The sequence below is a fragment of the Hyaena hyaena genome, unplaced genomic scaffold (assembly GCF_003009895.1).
Source record: "Hyaena hyaena isolate Hyena2069 unplaced genomic scaffold, ASM300989v1 scaffold_123, whole genome shotgun sequence".
Taxonomy (NCBI): Eukaryota; Metazoa; Chordata; class Mammalia; order Carnivora; family Hyaenidae; genus Hyaena; species Hyaena hyaena.
In genome coordinates, this window is record NW_024080756.1 from 3113933 (window position 1) to 3135518 (window position 21586).

The window sequence follows — 21586 nt, forward strand, 5'->3', positions numbered from 1 at the left end:
CATCATCAGAGACTTCCTATCAGAAACTACTTCTTTTTTTAATGTTTGTTTATTTATTTTGATAGAGAGAACACACCAGCAGAAGAGAGGCAGAGAGAGAGAGGGAGAGAGAGAGAATCCCAAGCAGGCTCCATGCAGTCAGCACAGAGCTCGATGCAGGGCTTGATCTCATGAACCGTGAGATCATGACCTGAACCAAAATCAGAAATCAGACACTTAACCAATTGCACCACCCAGGTGCCCCAAGAATGATTTCTATAAAATAATAAATCATTTCACAGTGTTTTGGAGTATAGACACAGAAATCCTATTCATATAAGATGTTTATTATTTGTGGACAACAGTACAGCATTATCATGTTTCTTATTTGGTCTTTTAGGCATCTGTGCTATTCCCTTGGAGAGCATTTCTAGAAGATGGAGGACTGTTTCCAGTTATGGGTAGCAGCCCAGATACCTTAGAGTATAATATGCAGGTAGGATAGGTCTTCCCACTTGTGTCAGAGAGAACTGAAGGCAGACTGTAAAGCTGGTTTCATTGGGTCCATAGGTCAGTGGTGAATAATTTATGAGATAAGCAGGGTTTTTGATTATGAAGCTGTAAATCCAGTGCTACGGGGTGAGTCATGTTTTCTTATGACAGAAGAGAATCAGAGTCTCAGCTGGTATGGGCCTTGGTTGTAGACTCAGCTATAATTCCCATGGCCAGTAATGATCTGGGAGAGTGACCATCCATCTCGTCACTCTCTGGGCCTCTTAGAGAAACACACAGGCTGGAAGCACAGGGGTATGTAACTCCCGGTCTGCCTGTGAACCGTGGTAGGAAGAGGATCCTTTGAGTAGGGTTCCTAAGGGGAATTTCTTTCAATTATGTGTTTCCTCCCTGATTACCAAAGCAAATTTTGTGTTCTCATTTTTAAAAATAGAAAATATAGAAAAGTATTAAACATGAAAATCAATCATAAATTTGCTCTGAAATAATATGGAAGTGTAGAGTGATGAGGATAGGGGAAGGATTGGCCACAGGCTGATGGTTCTTAAAGCTGAGTGGTGGAAACTATACTGTTTACTTTTGTATATGCTCAAAATTAAAAAGGTTGGGGTATTTTAAAGTAAAGTAGTAAGAATGGTTAAAAAAAAGTAAATCACATTTCCCCCATTAGGAGACAATCACGGTTCACATTTTGGTTTATTTTTTCCAGTACTTTCCCTATACATACATGTGTTTCTATCTGTACTTCTAAAGGAAAATTGATATAATGCTATGCATTCACCATGTACAGATACCATTGTAAAGTGCTGCAATGCACTTCCATACATGGACTTCCATACAAAGCCAGAAGTCTGATATGGTCAAGAAGGATTTTGAGCTAGAAATGCTACCCTCATTTTTATGGATTTTCTAATAGTTGGGAGGGCAGGGCACATAAACCCAGTTATTCCTAGTTTTCTCCCCAAAATCATGTATAAGAATACACAGAGATCTTCAAAATGGGTGTTTTGTTTCATTTTGTTCTTTTTTTGTTTTTAGCTGTGCCTCTGTAGGTTGAGTGACCATGACCTAAAGGTGGCTCATGGAGAGCTGGTAGGCATGCAGCTGCTTTTGGAAGATGTGCTTCTCAGTAATTATCATATGATCACGGAGGACCCCCCCAGACAGCAAGCCACACTGGACAGAAACACACAGGTACTCTTGGTGAGCAGTCTACATAATTGGCCAGTGCTGTAGTGGACTGAAGGACCTTCGCCCTTTGTCCAACAGCCTCGTCCTATGTCCCAAGACTGGGCTAATGCCACATGGGAGCAGCAGTAGAGCAGGGTAGCCTGTGATTCATTTCTTTTCATTTTAAAAATAGAACAAAGGTTGTGGGAGGCCCATTGAAACCAAACAGAACAAATAATCCAACTGGCTAAATCTCCTTGTGAGTCACACACAGTTAGGACTGGAGCTGGGTGGACTGGAGGGGTGTGACAGAGGCCCTGGGTGAACATCTCCAGCCTGGGCTCTTGTCTTCCTCACTCAGCTAGGCTTAAGGGTTCCTAGGCAAGCACTTCCTCCTCTGGACTTGTCTCTGAAGCTCTAAGGTACCAAGAGCCCCTGGCCCACCTGGTGTCATAACTGGAAACAATTCTGCACATATGTGGGAAGCAGACAGAGACTTGTCTGGATACAGGGCAAGCCAGCCAATGCTCCCATTTGAAAAGCCTCCTTTTTAGAGTGAAACTTTCTGAGAGATGTCTGCAGCAGCCATCTCCATTTCCTTACCTTCAACCCGCTCCTCAGAAACTGTACTTTGTCACCACTGGAGACCACTCTCATCAAGAGCACCGTGGTCCTTATCACTATATCCCCTGGATATTTTTTGGTGCCCTTCGAACCTGACCCTTGTCAGCTTTTGACATGGTGTATCCTTCTTGCAGCCTCCCTGCTCCTGGCTTCCGAAGCACAGCTCCCTTCCTCGTTTTCCTCTGGCATCGGCAGCCATGCCTTCTCAGACTTCCCCATAGACTCTCCTCTGCCTCCTGCCTCCCCTCTTCTTCTGCCAGTCCCCAAAGTATTGTTTTTCAGATTCTGTCCCGCTGCTACTACTACTACCGGCACTGCATTTTGACTTCTACAACACTAGCCATTTCTGTCTTTGTAGGCCCTTTCTTCCATAAAAACGCATTAAAAGATATAGTTTACAACTGTGTTAATATAAAAAATTAATATCATATATTAAACGTTTTATTCAAACTTGATATCTTTTTTCTCTGATTTTTAGAAGAAATTATGGGGTGCCTGGTTAGCCCTGTTGGTTGAACATCCGACTCTTAATTTTGGCTCAGGTCATGATCTCAGGTTTGTGGGATAGAGCCCCACATTGAGCTCCACACACAGTGTGGAACCTGCTTAGGATTCTCTCCCTCTTTCTCTCTGCCCCTCTGTCCTTCTCCCTCACTAGCACTCTCTCTATATATAAAATTTTTAAGAAATAAGAAAGAAATTAAAGCATTTTATGGACCCTAGGCACTGTGCCTTCTGTGTCTAATTAGTAAGTTTCCCATGAATACTATTAATACTATTGTTGGCTATGACTGAGATTTTTTCAGAGTACTTTAGTGATTATTAGCTTCTTTAATCTTCCCAATAACTCCATGAAGTAGGTACTTTCATTATTCTCATTTTACAGCTAATACTGAAGCTCAGAAAGGTTAAATGATTTGAGGCAGTAAACCCACAATCCAACTTGGCAGTCGGCCCTGGAGCTCCCTTCTATTCTTATCTCCTACATTGTTCTACTTGCAGCCTCTCCCTAGACAAACTCATCTGCTTTTATAATTTTGATGACTCTCCCTGTGATAACTCATGGGATGACCAACTACCTGTCTTGTCCAAATCTCAATCTTGTCAGATTCATGTGTTCAACTTCCTTGTTCCATCCCAGAGGCCGCGTGTCCCAAAATGAGCTTATTTCACAGCCCACAACTTGCTCCTCTTTCCATGTTTCCTGTCAGTTAACCACCATCTGCCCAACTGCCCAAGCCAAAAATCTGGATGCTCATCTATGATTTCTATCATACCCATAATCAGACACTGAGTTTTATTCTCCTGTTATTTCAATTTTAATATCTCTCAAGTTTGTCCATTGTTCCCCATCTTCCATCACCACCCCCTAATTAGCATCATCCCCTAATGGTAGGCTATGTGCATAACCTCCAACTGTATCCGTATATTCACTCTTGCCTTCTTCCAGTCCATTCACCATGATAATATTTTATTATTTTATTTTTTAACTTTATGTTTATTTATTCTGAGGGAGAGAGGGAGAGAGAGAGAGAGAGCAAGTGGGGGAAGGGCAGAGAGGGAGAGAGAGAGAGAATTTCAAGCAGGCTCTGCAGTGACAGTGCAGAGCCTGATATGGGGCTCAAACTCACACACCGTGAGACCTTGACCTGAGCCAAAATCAAGAGTTGGACGCTTAACTGACTTGAGCCACCCAGGAGACCCTTACCAGCGTAATATTTTAAAATGCAAAACTGATTATATGCAAACCTTTCCTCTTATAACCCTTCAATGTCTTCCATATGCCCTGAGAATAGGATCCAAATACCTTACCCAGACCTTCACTGCCTATCTCCTGCTGGTATTTCTACCCTCAACGTCTTTCATTTGATCAGATGTACCACCCTCTCTCTCCTCAGTAACTTTGTGCAAGTCAGCCCCTCTGGTGGAAAACTTCCTTCTCCCCCTACCTCTCTACTTCATTGTCTGATTAATTCCTACTCATCCTTCAGGTTTCAGCTTCCACACCACTCTTTCCGAAGCTTTTCCTGATTTTCCCACCTTTGAGCTGATGCCCCTTTGTGCCAATTAGGGTGCACCTGCTACAAGTAACAGGTTGTCCTAGTAGCCATGACTTAAATTAGTGAAGGGTCTCTCACAGCAAGTCTTTAGACTTGCCTCTTAGGGAGGCACTTTGGGTTGGTGCAGTCTTCTAATAGATTCTCTTTGTATCTACTGGCTGAAATTGAGCCACAAGTCTACTTCAGGCAAATTAGTGGAAAAGGAAGTGTGTTTAGATGTGCTGTCTAAATGCCACAGCAGAATTAAATGTTTCACTCAGAGGGAGCATTTGCAAAGCAAGCGTTGGCACCAAGTAGTACCAAGATCAAGAAGCATGCTGGACCCTTTGGGTCCTCTGTTTACTGTTTCTTAGTCCTGTTTTTGATGGATTGCCATCCTTCCCTGACATACTCCCACTGTCCCCCACCTTTGTTCTTTACCTTCTCTCCTGTTCCTTCTTCCAACCTTTAAATCACTTACAAAGATAAGACTTCTCTTAATATAAGGGAAGTATGGCTTTAAAGTTATTATTTATTTTAATTAGTTTAATGTTATGATTTGTTTTATTTAAGAGTATTTAATATTCATAGACAATCGAAGGCAACTGAATTTATACTGCTTGTGAGATAGGACTCTGGGTTTCCTGGCCCAGCTCTGCCACCCATGCTGCGGTCTCATGGAGTTCAGTCTCTAAAATGGGAGTGATGGGCCTTTAAAACTGTGGTCCAGGAGCCCTGGGTTCCTCAGAGGCAAGTTGGAGGTTTTTTGGTGTATATTTTTTATTTATAATACCTTTTTAAATTGAGGTATTACTGTCATATGATACTATATAGTGTCAGGTGTAAAACAGAATGATTCAAAGTTTGTATGCATCGCAGTGATCATCATGGTAAATCTACTTACCGTCTGTCACTATACAAAGTTGATACAATATAATTGACTGTATTCCCCAAACTGGATATTATATCCCCATGATTTTTTATTTTATAACTGGAAGATGGTACTTCTTGATCCTCCTTACTCATTTAGTTATTTCTGGCACCATCTCTCCTCTGGCAACCACCAATCCATTCTCTGTCTCTATGAGTCTTGGTATCATTTTTAGATTCCACATATAAATCAAAGCATACAGCATTTGTCTTGGACTTATTTCCCTTAGCATAATGCCCTCAAGATCCATCCATATTGTCACAAATGGCAGGATTTGATTCTTTTTTATGGCTGACTAGTATATCTGTGTGTGTGTGTAATTACAGCTTCTTTATCTGGTCATCCATTGATGAATACTTAGGTTGTTTCTGTACCCTGCCTATTGTAAATAATGGTGCAATGAACATATCTTTTCAAATTAGTGTTTTCATTTTCTTCAAGTAGATAACCAGTAGTGGAATTGCTGGATCATATGGTAGTTTCATTTTTAAGAGGAACCTCCATAGTGTTTTCCATAGTGGCTGCACCAATTTACATTTCCACTAACTATGCACAAGTGTTCCTTTTTTTTTTTTTTTAACCATATCCTTGCCAATACTTGTTATTTTTTGTCTTTTTGATAATAGTTATACTTCCAGGTGTACAGTGATATCTCATTCTGGTTTTGATTTATATTTCTCTGGTGCTTAGTGATGTTAAGCAGTTTTTCATATGCCTACTGGCTATCAGTATGTTTTCTTTGGAAAAATACTTATTCAGATCTTTGACCAGTTTTTTAAAAATTTTTATTTATTTTTGAGAGAGAGAGAGCGAGAACATGAGTGGGGCATGGGCAGAGAGAGAGAAGGAGACACAGAATCTGAAGCAGGCTCCAGGCTCTGAGTTATCAGCACAGAGCCCAATGCGGGGCTCAAACCCACAAACTGTGAGATCATGACCTGAAGTGTCCGCAGTCAGACACTTAACCGGGTGAGCCACCCAGGTGCCCCCCTTTGACCAGTTTCTAATGTGATTTCTTTTTTATTATTATTGAGTTATATGAGTTCTTCATGTATTTTGGATACTAATCCCTATTACATATATGATTTACAAACAACTTCTCCCCTTCAGTAGATTACATTTTTGTTTTATTGATGGTTTCCTTCACTGTGCAGTAGCTTTTTAGTTTGAAGTAGTCTCACTTGTTTACTTTTTCCCCCCACTTGTTTCCTTTTGCTTTTATTTCCCTTGCTGTTTCTCTTGCCTTTGGAATCTAATCCAAAAAATATTGCTAAAACCAATGTTAGGGATCTTACTGCCTATGTTTTCTTCTAGGAGTTTTAAATTTCAGGCCTTATATTCAAGTCTTTCATACATGTTGAGTTTAGTTTTATATATAGTGTGAGATAGTGGTCTATCTTAATTTTCACATATAGCTGTCCAGTTTTCCCAGTACCACTTATTAAAGAGAAGCCCTTTCCCCATTCTATATTCTTACCTACTTTGTCACAAATTAATTGACCATATATACATGGATTTATTTATGGGCTCTCTATTCTATTCCATTGATCTATGTGTTTATGTTTATGCCAATACCATGCTGTTCGATTATTATAGCTTTGTAGTATAGTTTGAAATCAGGTAACGTGATATCTCCTCTGTCTGTGTTCTTCTTTCTCAAGATTGTTTTTGATCTTAGGGTGCCTAGGTGGGTCAGTAAGTTAAACCTCTGACTCTTGATTTCAGTTCAGGTCATGATCTCATGGTCATGAAATTGAGCCCCGAATTGGGCTCCCTGCTGGGTATGGAGCTTTCTTAAGATTCTTTCTCTTTCTCCCCCTCTGCCCCTTTCTCCCACTCAAAAAAATTGTTTTGGTTATTTGGGGGTCTTTTGTGGCTCCCTATACATTTTAGAATTATTTGTTCTAGTTCTGTGAAAAATGCCATTGGAATTTTGATAGAGATTGCTTTGTGTAGTATGAATATTTTAACAATATTAATTCTTCTAATCCATGAGCATGGAATATCTTTCCATTTATTAGTGTCTTCTTCAATTTATTTTATCAACAACTTAAAGTTTTCAGTGTACAGATCTTTTACCTCCTCAGTTTAGTTTATTCTTCAGTATTCTTTCTGGTGTGATTATAATCTCGATTTCTCATTCTGATTGTTATTAATGTTTAAAAATACAGCATATTTTTATATTAATTTTGTACCTTGCAACTTCACTGAATTTATTTATTAGTTCTAATATTTTTTTGTGGAATCTTTAGGGATTTCAATACATAGAATCATGTCACCTGCAAACAGTGACAGTTTTACTTCTTCTTTTCCAATTTGTATGCCTTTTATTTCTTTTTTTTCTTGCCTACTTGCTCTGGCTAGGACTTCTAATACTATATTGAATAAAAGTGGGGAGGGTGGGCATCCTTGTCTTGTTCTTATATTAGAGGAAACACTTTCAGCTTCTCACCTTTGAGTTTATTAGCTGGGGGTTTGTCATATATGGCTTTTATTATGTTGACAAACCTTTCCTCTCTATCCACTTTGTTGAGAGTTTTTATCATAAATGGATGTTGAATTTTTTCTGCTTTCTGCATCTGTTGAGATGATCATGATTTTTATCTCCATTTTATTAATGAGGTATATACTGTTGATTGAGTTGTGGTTGTTGAACTATCCTTGCATTTCCTGAAATAAATCCCACTTGATTATGGTGTATGATTCTTGTAATGTATTGTTAAATTTGGTTTGATAATATTTTGTTGAGGATTTTTGTATCTGTGCTAATTATGGATATTGGCCTGTAATTTGGTGGGGGCAGGGGGTGTCCTTGTCTGTTTTTGGTATCAGGTAATACTGAACTAGTAAAATGTGTTTGGAAACATTTCCTCCTCTTTAATATTTTGGAAGCATTTGAGAAGGATAGATATTAAATCTTCTTTGAATGTTTGGTAGAATTTACCAGCTGTCTGATCTTAGACTTTTATTTGTTTGGAGGTTTTTGATTACTGATTTAATCTCCTTACTACTAATTGGTCTATTTAGATTTTTTTTTTCTGATTCAGTCTTTTGAAGATTGTAAGTTTGTCAGCAGTTTTCTATTTCTTCTAGGTTGTACAGTTGATTTGTGTATACTCATTAATAATTGTCTCTATGATCCTTTGTATATCTGTGGTATCAGTTGTAACTTCTAATTTTTACTTCTGATTTTATTTCTCTAAGCCCTATTTTTTTCCCTTGGTGACTCTAGCTAAGGGTTTGTCAATTTTATTTATCTTTCCAAAGAACCAGCTCTTTATTTCATTGATTTTTTAATCATCTTTTTAGTCTCGATTTCATTGATTTCTCCTCTGATTTTTATTTCTTCCTTTTACTAACTTGGGCTTTATTTGTATCTCTTAAAGCCAGTGTATCCCTATTGATTTTTCTGTCTGAATGATCTATCAATTGGTGTGAGAGAGGTGTCAAAGTCCCCTACTATTATTATATTCCTGTCAGTTTCTCCCTTTAGGTCTCTTAATACTTATATTTTTTGGTGCTTGTATGTTGGGTGCATATATATTTGGAAATTACAGTCTTTGCTTTAAAGTCTATTTTGTTTAATATGACTATAGCTACACTGGCTTTCTTTTCATCTCCATTTGTATGGAATTTCTTTTTTCCATCCCTTCACTTTCAGTCAGTGTGCGTCCTTAATTATGAAGTGGGTCTCTTATAGGTAGTATATAAATGTGAGTTGGTTTCTATCTATTCAGCTACTCTATGTTTTTTGATTAGAGAATTTAGTCTATTTGCATTTATTTTCATTATTGGTAAGTATTTTACTTATTGCCATTTTGTTACTTGTTCAGTGGTTGTTTTTCTAGTTCTGTGCCTTCCTTTTTTCCTTTCTTCCTTCCCTTCTGGTTTGATGACTTTTTTCTGTGTTATTTTAGATCCCTTTCTCATGTTCTTTTATATAGTTTTGCTATGTAGTTATTTTGAGGTTCACATATATCATCCTATGTATATGAGTCAATTTTAAGTGGATAGCAACTTAAATTTGAGCATGTTCTAAACTCTATGTTTTTATTACCACACCACTTCATATTTTATGTTTTTGATGACATATTTACATCTTTTTATTTTAGGTGTCTCTTAACTAATTATTGTAGTTTTAGTTAGTTTTACGTTTGTCTTTTAACCTCCATAGTAACTTTATAAGAGATTAACTCATTACCTTTACTATATATTTACCTTTTCCAGTGAAAATTTTTACTTTTGTATGTATATATGTATTAATTAGTGACATTTCTCTTCTACTTAAAGAAGTTCCTTTAACATTCCTTCTAAGACCACTTTAGGAATGATGAACTCCTTTAGCTTTAGTATGAAAAATTCTATCTCTTCTTCAGTTCCAAATGATAACCTTTAGATAGACTATTCTTGGTCGAAAGTTTTTGCCTTTCAGTACTTCGAGTATATCATGCCACTCCGTTATGGCCTGCAAAGTTTCTGCTGAGAAGTCTACTGATAGACTTATGGTGTTTATCTTGTAAATAATAGTTTGTTTTTCTCTGCCTGCTTTTAAGATTCTCTCTTTAACTTTTGACACTTTAATTATAATGTGTCTTGTTATGGATCTCTTTGAGTTTATCATATTTGGAACTCTCTAGGATTCCTGAAGCTAGGTATCTGTTTCCTTGCCTAGGTTAGGGAAGCTTTCAGTCATTATTTCTTCAAATAAGTTTTCTGCCCTTTTCTCTTTCTTTTCTCTTTCTGGGACCCCTAGAATGCAAATGTTATTCTGCGTGATGTTGTCCCATAGGTCCCTTAAGCTATCTTCATTTTTTAACATTCCTTTTTTCCTTTTGCAGCTCTGTCTGGGTGAATTTCATTACTTTGTATTCCAGCTTGCTGACTCATTCATCTGCTTTATCCAGTCTGATGTTTAACCCCTCCAGTGTATTTCTCAGTTATTATATTCTTCAGCTCTATGGATTTCTATCTGCTACTTTATTATATTTTCTATCTCTTTGTTGAAGTCCTAACTATGTAAATCCATTCCATTCCCAAGTCCGGTAAGCAGCTTTATGACCATTACCCTGAATTCTTTATCAGATAGAATCCTTATCTCCATAGCATTATGGTCTTTTTCTAAGGTTTTATCTTATTCTTTCATTTGAAACATATTTTTCTGTTGCCTCACTTTCCTTGACTCTCTGTGTTTGTTTCTATGTATTAGGCCAGACAGCTACCTCTCTCAGCCTTGGAGTGCCCTTGTGCAATTGATGAAACTTCTCATCAAACTTGCTCTAGCTCTTGGTTGTTTCTTGAAACTTTGTGACTGTCTGATCAACCTGATTTATTATTGATATGTCCTTGTGGTTGAGAATGTACCAAGTCTTGTCAGTGTTCTAAGGGGAGGAATTTCATTTAGCATCAAGTTTCAGGCTAATCAAAAGTCAGACCCTCAGGCAGCAGCTTTAAAAATATGCAAATAATAGCCTTGTGGGGCCACAATCATAATCCCTGCTGCCTCCAGACCAAAAGATCTGAAGGCGTCATCTGGGTGACAGCTGCAAAGTGTGGGGCTCTAGATGTGTATATAAGCTCCTTTCTGCGAGGTCTTATTGAACTGTATCTAGGTGAAGGGGGTGCACAATGATGGTGTCTTTCTGCTTGTGTTCCCTGGGAGCACTTCTTTGGCCTCTAGATGTATGGAAAACTTGAAGCCTGTTCCTCAAGCTGAAGCTCCAGGATACGTAAATAGGCTTTTGTCACAGGAAGACAAGGTTGCCGTCTCAGTCGTCTGTCTTCAGTGCCCTGGAGTGGTGGCCTGCCAAGTACTATCTTTCTGATTCTTATATTCCCTTGGAGCTCAGGAATGTCAGCCCCCTTGGCTGCCAGGGCCAGGCAGTCAAGGAGCATCCTCTGTGTGGGTTGCACATATCCACTGGCTTTAACTAAGCAACTTGAGAGTGTAGGGGGTGGGGCACACTCTCCAGCTTGACAAAAGCAGCAAGGCTTGGCTTCAGCAAGGCAAAGGGGATAGTGCCATAGCGCATTACCGAGCTTGGCAGTGGCAGGGGAGGGGGGAGAATTTTGCATCTGAGTTCACCCGCCTGTGCTAGCAGGATAGGTAGAGAGTGCAATATTGGCATCTGCCAGTGGCATCCTCTGTCTCTGGGGAAAGGCCAACTGCCCCTGCCCCTCCGGCAGATGCTTTTAGGTTAGCAAATAAATTTCCTTCACATATGGTCTAGGTGCTTTTCAACCTGGTGTTTTTTTAACTGGGTCTTTGGGTGAAACCGCACACAATCACTTTAAAAGGGGCATCCTGGGGCTTTTTGAGCAGAGGGGGCCAACTATGTGGCCTGTACACTGCATCTCTGCCCCCTGCCTCCCAGACACAATGCTCAGCTTTGGTCTGTTGCATATTTTTGGCCACTGCATTTGATGTCATTTGATGAAAATTTTCTGAGGATAAAACAAATCTGGAAATGCCTGGGTTAGCTCATTATTGAGCAGGTAGGTCACCTGGGGGGTTGTCAGCTGGGTGCGGGAGCTGCTGGCCCTCCCCTGGGTCTGGCTGGCCAACTCTGCCTCTGACCAAGCCTCTTTCTGGCAGCCATGTCTTTCTTTAGATATGGTTTCTTTTTTAATTTTAATGTTTACTTACTTTTTAAGAAAGATAGAAAGAGAGAGCAAACAGGGGAGGGGCAGAGAGAGAGAATAAGACAGAGGGAGACACAGATTCCAAAGCAGGCTCTAAGCTCTGAGATGTCAGTACAGAGCCTTATGTGGGACTCGAACTCACAAACCATGAGATCATGACCTGAGCCTAAGTTGGATGCTTAAGGGACTGAGCCACCCAGGTGCCCCTAGATATGTCACTAGTACTGATCTAGGATCCAGTTACACTCGATAGTGGTTCTTCCTGTTCTGAGCCAGGAAACTTGAGCATGTGAGGTGCTGTTACATGAATGTTCTCTGAGGCCCTTCTTGTCATAACATTATGATCCAGGTTTGCCATCTTTATCTGCAAAGGAAAGCTCCTTTTCCTGTGACTGAGACACTGTCCTGAACACAGGTCCCCATTTTGTCTGTCACTCTCCGGGTGACCCTGGACCTCACACCACTGGCTGCTGAAGAGGGGGCCTGAAAACCTTGTTCCCTCCAATCCTCCAGGCCTCGTAGCAGTCCTTCAACAAACACTTATTTAAGGAAAACACCGATGAATGAATGAACAAATAATTCTAAAGTAAAATTGCCTATTGAGGGGCGCCTGGGTGGCTCAGTTGGTTAAGCATCCAACTTCAGCTCAGGTCATGATCTCACAGTTCGTGGGTTCGAGCCCCACATCGGGCCCCCATACTGCCAGCTCAGAGCCTGGAGCCTGTTTCGGGTTCTGTATCTCCCTCTCTCTCTGACCCTCTCCTGCTCATGCTCTCTCTCAAAAATAAATAAACATTAAAAAATGTTTAATAAATTGCCTATTGAAGAATAAATTCAAATTAAGAAACATGTAAACTTTTAAAGGATAGGAGAAGGAATAGGAAATAAGGTAAACTTAAGTTTCCATTTCCTCACCCACAAAATGAGTAAAATCCCTAATTTAAGGTTATATTATAGCTCCACCGTGATGGGGAAGTTAATCTCAAGTGTGTTGAAGGGCACTTTCCAGAATACAGAGGCTGAACATGAAAGGCTCAGTTTTTCAAAGGCAGGTAAAATATTAGTATCCAAGTAAAAGAGTTTTCAAAATAGTGGCTCAAGACTCCAGCAGGAAGCTGAAATGGAGACATTTCGCTCTTTTCTGTATACTCTCTATTTAGGAAGGATGTTTTCTCTCTCTAAGCTTTCAATGTGTTATAGGCCTGCAAACCATTCCTCCTGGGGAGAATAGGCCTTCTTCAAAATGTTCATTCTGCATGGGCTGCACATAAAAGGTTATCGTGTATTGACCTAGGATCGATAAAGAAGAATTTCTATAATGCTTTCAGCCGGATTTGTCCAGAGTGCCAGAATTCAGAAGTCAGTTCCAAAGCAACCCCAAGGTCTCCGAGCTGCTGAGGGGCCCATGCAATGCAATGATGTCCCTTGCTTTCCTGAAATCTTTTCTGGTTCTGTGGAAGCAGCTGGAAGTGCTAAAGGACCACTGGGGTCAGCTTAAACTGCAAGGCCAGGATGGCAGTTCTGTCTCCCTCCACAAACAGTTCTCAGAACTCTACGGGTAAGTGTTGCCAAAGTGGAAATTCTCATGGATGAGTGGAATCTGAAGTTTGGTAAACCCCTGGCCCTTGCTCTGAGGGAGAGATTTGCTCCATGAATTCTGGTACACCCAGCCCCCTAAGCTCTGAGGAAGCTGGGCAATGTGTCTATAAACAGTGCTTTACAGGAAAAGCCGGGTTCTACTGAATTCAGGGACAGTGCTGGGTTCCACTAAGCCACACTATACATCCTTTACACAGAGTTCTGTCCCAGGGAACTTGTGCTTCTCAAGTGTCCCCATGGTGCTGACTCTAAGCTTTTTTAGTTCATAGGATCCCGGGCAGCACTGGGTAGAGAGATGCTCTGCTGTGAACTCTTCCCTACTTTCTGCCCCATTAGACCCAAGTACTGAGTCTCTGAGAGTTTCGCCCACTGCAACATGAGGTCTCCGCTCTGCGGAATGGTGGGGTGTTCTCACACTTCAGGCTTTGGCTGGGATGACTTAGCTGGCAAGAAAGATATGTTGCCTTTGCCATGTGTCTGCTATCAAACAAGCATTTATCATCCTTGGATCTTACTGGGTGTCAGAAGGTTCTCTTTGGTGCCGTGGTACAATTTTATGAATTATCACAGTCAGCTTTCCTGGTAACTAGGGAATGAGAAAACCTGTCCATTTTCTTTAAGTTTATTCATTTATTTTTAGAGATAGAGAACACAAGTAGGGGGGAAGGGCAGAGAGGGCAGGAAAGAGAAAGAATCCCAAGCAGGCTCCATACTGTCAGTGCAGACCCCAGTGCAGAGCTTGAATTCATGGACCATGAAATCATGACCCAAGCTGAAATCAAGAGTCAGCCACTCAACTGACTGAGCCACCCAGGGGCCCCAAAACTTGTCGATATTTTGAAGAATGAAGACTGAAATTAAATGTGCCTAGTGGGAAAAGTTCACAGGATCTAATATTGACTAGGGGAGCAACAACTATAGTGAATTTAGATGTAGATATGAGTGTCTAAAATGGGTTGGGAGGTTTATACATGATGACAAGAAACAGAACATGAATGAAAATAATTGTCAGAGAATCTGAATGAGAAAAAATGTTTGCTTACTAATTTTGGTCTCTTCTTTAATAGAACTGACATCCTCTACCCCAGCATGAAAGCTATAGCTAGGCGGATGGGGAAAGAAGATGAATTTGAAGATCTTATAATAAGTAGTCAGTCTATTCTTCCCCCCAAAGGAGCTTCAGAAATTGAAATAAAAACTCAACAGGTATGCAGGAGCCATTTTGAATTTGACTTTGAAAATTTGCTTTACAGCATAATCATGTAACACTACACCCAAATGGCATTTTTTTCTAAGACATTAAGTGTAGATTGCAGGTATGTAAATCACTGAACAGGCTCGGGGGCTTGTGGGGCTTTGATTAAGCAAATAACTACCCCTAATGTTCCCATTTTGTAAGTCTGGATCTTCATATTTTGATTTTCCTCAAATTAAGGTGGACTACCACAAAAATAAATAAATAAATAAATAAGATTGTGATAGAGAACATAACCACTGACATCTTAAACATGAAACTAGGGGTGCTTGGGTAGCTCAGCTGGTTGAGCATCTGACTCTTGATCTCAGTTCAGGTCATGTTCTCACAATTCGTGAGTTCGAGCCCAGCGTGGGGCTCTGCTCTGACAGCACGGAGTCTGTTTAGGATTCTCCCTCTCACTCTCTCTTTGCCCCTCCCCCACTCGCACTGTCTCTGTCTCTCTCAAAATAAATAAACTTAAAAAAAAAAACACATAAAATTTAGCACACAATTATCTGCCCCTCCTCCCCACATACACCTATGGAAAAAGGAATATATTTAAAATAGCTCCTATGATTTTTTTTTTTTTCTGAGACTAAGACAACACAATTTATGCACTAGTCCATTTGGTATGTGTTCAATGATCTATGTGAAAGGCTGTTTTCCCAAGTGTTTGTTCACCTTTGTCCTGGGACATAGACCCGATGTAGCTGTGTTCACTGTAAGAGGCAAACAAAACCTCTAGCTGTTTGAGTGTCAATGCAGAGATTCATGTCCCCTGAACATCAAGGAGAATTCAGCTCCCCCCCCCTCCAACATACACATACCCCCGTCCCAAGCCCCATTGCTTACCCTTCTCAACCCTGGTTCTCTCTAGTACCTGGGGTCCTCTGACAGGGAGAAATGTGGACGCTACAAGCATAATGGGTAAAGTAAGGGTTCATGGTTATTGGGAAAGTTTTCTATTGTTCATGTTTAGAATCAAGTTTCAGGCCCATGGGTTTCTCTTGTAATAACAGCTCATGAAATTCCTGATCACATTTAGAGACCCCAAAACACATGAGGTCACCTCAGACATTGAGCACTTTGCAATTTAGCAGAACTTGGTAAAAAAAAAAAAGGGGGGGGGTTTAGGGTGGGGATTGTGTTTTATCTATGTGGGCCAGGAAGATAAGATGTTGGTTTCTGAAGAGGTATATCTACCCTCACAGAAGCACTTAGAAACCCAAGAAAAGAACCTTTTTGTCTTACCTGGGAGAGAGTAGGTAAGGGACAGGACCTAATCCCAGACCCTTCTGCAGGAATTTGACTTAGGAGCCTAGAGTAAAAGCTGAGTGAAGAAAGTGATGCAAACTTCTTACTCTAGCTTCAGAAGCTTCTGGAAAATCTTGAAATTCATATGATCCAGGAAGTGTTAAGAAAAGTTAAGAAAGAGAGAGCACTGGTTGTATCAGAAAAGTCCAAGGAGCATGGTACTCTCCCTACAGGTAAAGTATGTTTATTTTATTACTTTAGAAAATAGCATTTATTGTTTTTTTCCTAATTATGAAAGCAATCCATGTATCATTTTCATGGGAGAAAGGTACTACAATGTCCATACAATGATATAAAAATTACTTTTTACCACCTTGGACCAGAAAGAAGAACTGTTAACATTTTGACATATTTCCTTCCACTTAAATTTTTTTAAATAGAAAACATTTGTTAAGTTCAGTCTCAACTCTCTCGATTAACTTCTAACTAAAATAAAGTTGAAATGGGGAAAACATATAAGCTTTTCTTGAAATATATTTAAGTGCATGAATATCATAATATATATGTCAAAATCTTACAAACAAAAGGGAAGGCAATCAAAATTATTTCCTTTCATCTGAGCTCTAAAGTCAGGGCCACTTCATGGACATGTAATCAGCACACTTACACTGGACTCAGGGGTACTTGGGGTTTAATGCTTTATGGCTGCCATCTTGAAACTCTTAATTTTAACTAAGAATTTGTGTTCTGTAAGTGGAATCCACTGAGTCAATGGAGCATGCACCAAGACTTGAAGACTTGCCTTACACAGAGTCCTGCTTCTTACTGCCTCCCCACCTTGCCAGGAAGGGCTTTCAGCTGCCTACTCCTCTGCTCTCTGGTACCCTGGGCTCCCCTAATCTCCCCCTCACCATCCGCACCCAGCCATTGCTGCCGCCTTTCACTCTGGGGGTTGTGGGGGGGGGGGGAGGCCTGAGCAGGATGAGGATGGGGAAATGTATACCTAGTAGTATCTCAATGACCCAAGTCTGGCAACATCATGGTACATCTAATGGGTGACTCAGGAGGAGCAAGCCTCTTGCCTATCCTTGCCTATCCTTAGATTTGTAGAATATCCCAGGACAGAGGTTACAATACCCTAGGGATTGCCTGTCCACACTGGGCCCCTGGGAAGGAAAGATGCGTAGCTCAACTTCTCCACCCCTGGCCAGGGCATGGGGCCTCAGTTCAGTAGTTGCACAGGCACTTGTGCTCCCAGTCACAGCGTAGAGCCCCTTGGTGCCTGTAAGTATCTCACTTGCTTCACAAGAATTCCCATGCCTGGGGAGTACAACATTAAAAACAAATAAAAATACCATGACAGGTCAAGAGAGAGACTGCAAAAGAAAGAAAACACTATATTTTAGTATCTATAATGGTGTTTTTCTTCCCTCTTTTTTTTAATATATTTTTTTAGTGTTTTATTTATTTCTGAGAGAGAGGGAGACAGTGTGAGCAAGGGAGGGTCAGAGAGAGAGGGAGACACAGAATCTGAAGCAGGCTCCAGGCTCTGAGCCAGCTGTCAGCACAGAGCCCAACACGGGGCTCAAACTCATGAACTGTAAGATCATGACCTGAGCCAAAGTTGGACGCTTAACCGACTGAGCCACCCAGGCGCCCCTTCCCTCTGTTTAAACAGAGGCCTGCATTTTTATTTTGCACAGGGCACCATAGATTATGTAGCTGGTCCTGTCTGAACTGTCTACTCCTAACTCCTACTCATTCTGTAGGAAAATGCACAACCTTTGGACTATGGAAAAGTTGTTTGACTAGCAAACTAAATTAGATTTTCCCCTTGAGACAAAGTCCACAAATATTGTAATGTTAATTAATAACCTCTGTTCTCACCTAAGACATTGTTGTTTTATCAGTGCTTCAAGTAACTGAATTCTATAAATAGGGCTTTGGCAGAAGGCTGTGCAGTGAGAGGGCAAGTCACTACTCAGCTAGGGGTGTCACCAGAGAGCTGAATGTCACCAAAGAGCTGAGTATGGTTGAGCTTCATTTACAGAACATTTAACAGACACAAAGCACATGTTGTCTGTGCTGTGATGGCTGCTTCCAGGCAGCTCCCCTCTGAGTCTTGGGAAAAAATCCACAAGTGCGCAGCAGGTGCAACCATCTGCATGTTTCAGGCTGTGGTTTAATGAGACACCCAGATGAGGGGCAAGGGACAAAGCTTTTTTGCATTGCAGCTCTGCTCTGTGCTGTCCTGTGCTTGGAAAGAACCTCTGTAAGGGGCTGGTGGGAGTTAGGCGGAGGGGAGAGCTAGAGTTATTTTTGATGGTGATAAAATTGATATTATCAAAACTTACTTTGGCTAGAGTGTACCGGCCAATTCTAAACTCTTGTTCAGATTCTGTACTCATGTACGTGTAAATGCCAGTAGGGAGGGTGTTTTCCCATTGTTGATTCAATGTGGTTCCCCCAGTGCAAGTGATGGGAGTCCCCACTGGGTGCCAAGTGTTCTTCATTGTAGTCTTCTTGAGACCTCTGTGGGCTGGGAACTTTGAAAGAAGGCAATAAAACCTTGGAATCCCCACCTTCCTACTGCTTATCTCAGCAGGAAGAAGCAGCCACAGTGGATGGGGCTTCCAACATCCAACCTTCGCGGTCAAGGTTAACTTAGGGTTAGGGATTTCTACAGAGGAAGGTAGCAATGGAGATTATTGAGACCCAGGGAACATGCAAGCCTCTTGTCCTTCCCTCAGGGTCATCTCTATCCCTGTTGGACAACTCTGATGTATACATTTGTACCTGCCAGAAATTAGCCCTCTAATCCTTCTCTATCTCTTCCCTCCTTCCCACCTTGTCTTGGAGCTTAATCTTCTCATATAGCTTGTGAATGGGTTTCCAGTGAGCATCTGAAAATGCAGCAGCCACACCTGGTCCAGTGTTGGTTTGTGATAGCTGAACTAGTGCTCCCCTGGGAGCTTTAAAAAGCAGCTCCAGACATTCTCGTTCAGCCTCGGGGCTTGGCTTAGCAGAGAGATGGGTTCCACTGATTCAGAAAGGCTCTGCTGTTCCTCATATTTGGCATTTTAGCATTCAAGTCATTTTTAATTGATTTTCTCAATTTCTCTGAGCATTTATAAGGTCAGCAGTCTCCAAAGTGGAGTACATATATCCCAGGGGTGTGGGAAGAAAATATTAAAACTTCTAAGTATATTAAATCCATATGTAAGAAGTCACATGTCACACTCCACACTGAGTGTGGCCTGAAGTGGCCACTTGGAGGCAGTCCACAAGCAAGCACTAAGAAATAGTAAAGACACTTCTAGTTCTGGTACATGCTTATCTTCAGTCATAGTATGAGGTTAAAAAAGATAACCACATGTGATAAGAAGTCAGACAAAAAATGTTTAAAGGTCAAGAAAACTCTAGGAATGTAGATTGAACTCAGTTCTCATTGTTGATGAGCCTGGCCCTAAGTACATCATACTATACAGTATTAGCCAATGATAGTATTGTAGGTAGTTAGAAAAACATAAATATACATATGATAACAGTGAGTAGACAAAAATGTTTTGCTTGAGGGAAGCACAATCCAAACACTTAAGAGAGGGCGGCTGAGGCCAGCATTCCCAGCAGTGTGCTCTGGAACACCAGCTCCTCAACATGCTAGTGTAGGAGTTCTCTCATTCACCCTGCACTAAAAGACTCCAGTCTGCCCGAAGCTTCCTATTCCCTTGGTAACACAAGCCAGCAAAATAGTCACTAATCACAGTCTTTGGGTTGCCTGTGTTTACCTAGCATCATTGATCATGGTTTGCTCCAAACCTGTTTATGCCAGTTTTATTTGTCATTGTATGTGGGTAATTTGATTAAGTATTATATAAACCAATTACATGGGAGTACAAAAAGAGATCTGCTCAATAAAAACCAAGTTGATGGGTGCCTGGGTGGCTAAGTTGGTTAAGTGGCCAACTCTTGAGCTCAGCTCAGGTCATTATCGAGCCTCGTATCAGGCTGTACACTGATGGCACGGAGCCTACTTGGGATTCTGTCTCTCCTTCTCTCTGCCCCTCCCTTCTTGATCTCTCTCTCTCTCTCTCTCTCTCAATAAATAAACTTTAAAAAAAAGTTGAAATGAATAAACTGTGGTACATCCAGCCAATGGAATATTATTTAATGATAAAAGGAAATGAGCTACCAAACCATGAAAAGACATGAAAAGGCTAAATATTGCATGATTCCAACCATATGAACATTTGAGAAAAGGCAGACCTATGGAGATAGTAAAAAGATCAGTGGTTGCCAAAGGGTTAGAGAGGAGATAAGGATGAACAGGCAGAGGTTTTTAGGGCAGTGTAACTATTCTGTATGATAATATAATAGTGGATAAGTGCCAATTATACATTTGTCAAACCCATAGTTTCACCAAGATTGTGAATGTAAACTATGGACTTGGGTGATAATAACATGTCAGTGTATGCTCATCAGTTATGACCACACCGGTGTGGGATGTTGATAGCTGGGGAGGCTGTGTGTTGGAGGTGAAGGGGGCAGGGAATATATGGGAAATCTCTGTACCCATCTGCTCAATTTTTCTATGGACTTAAAACTGCCCTTAAAAAATGATACATTTGGATTTTTTTCATGGTCTCTTAATTGTTTTCTTCATAGAAAGAAAGAAACAAGTAAACAACAACAACAACAAAACACACACACACACACACACACACACACACACATTAGAGATTGTAGACCATGTACTATGTGTTATGGGTTATAGAAGAAAGATAGTACAGAACTCCAGTGAGTGGGCACATACAAAGAAAGGCCTAAGTTCTATGTTAGAAAATTGGGAAATGTTTGTATATTTTTGTATTTTTAAGTTAAATAAAATGTTTTAAAATACTACATGTCATTTTTTGAGCATTCTCTAGTTTATCAGACTTCTTTTGATGAACCAACCCTTACCCTTGATTGCATTGGATAAAAGGATTTCTTCTGTGTTTTGCAGGGGTTATAGGGGAAAGATTTTGTTTGTTTGTTGTCCAAACAAGTGTGGGAAACTTGTGGTAAATAATTTTTTTAATGTCTTTATTTTATTTTGAGAGACAGAGGTAGAGAGAGAGTGGGAGAGGAACAGAGAGAGAGGGAGACACAGAATCTGAAGCAGGTTCCAGGTTCTGAGCTGTCAGCACAGAGCCCAACGTGGGGCTCGAACCTATGGACTGTGAGATCATGACCTGAGCCGAAGTCGGATACTTAACCGACTGAGCCACCCAGGCACCCCTGTGGTAAATATTTCTTTGCTCTAGACCTCAGAGCCTTTGCTATCCTACTGTGCACTGTAAATCTCCAGAAGAGAGAGTATGAAATATTCTTTACATTTATTTGACCACAGAACCCTTTTCTCCCCTTGGGACTATTTATCATCAGCTCAAGGGACTAGCATTCTGGGGAGCAGTTTGAGAAACACAGGAGTACAAAACACATGTATGCATGTACTTGAAACAATAAGGTTTCAACCTCCCCACCTTCTAGGGGAACCCTGGTGGTCAGGAGAACAACCTTGGTTGGCAGTTGTGTGCCTTCAAGTTTCAGTTCTGCTTG

The 21586-nt window shown here is 40.6% G+C and overlaps 1 protein-coding gene across 1 annotated transcript in view; it reads left to right on the top strand.

The window, feature by feature from the left end:
• The first annotated feature begins 432 nt into the window (after positions 1 to 432).
• Positions 433 to 21586, top strand: part of LOC120235220 (coiled-coil domain-containing protein 162-like) — a 57385-nt gene continuing 36231 nt past the window's right edge. The window contains exons 1-5 of the mRNA XM_039237412.1: positions 433 to 475; positions 1531 to 1686; positions 13224 to 13453; positions 14562 to 14700; positions 16098 to 16218. Of these exons, the coding sequence (XP_039093343.1) occupies positions 437 to 475; positions 1531 to 1686; positions 13224 to 13453; positions 14562 to 14700; positions 16098 to 16218 (685 nt within the window). The 5' untranslated portion in view covers positions 433 to 436. The remainder of the gene's footprint in view (positions 476 to 1530; positions 1687 to 13223; positions 13454 to 14561; positions 14701 to 16097; positions 16219 to 21586) is intronic.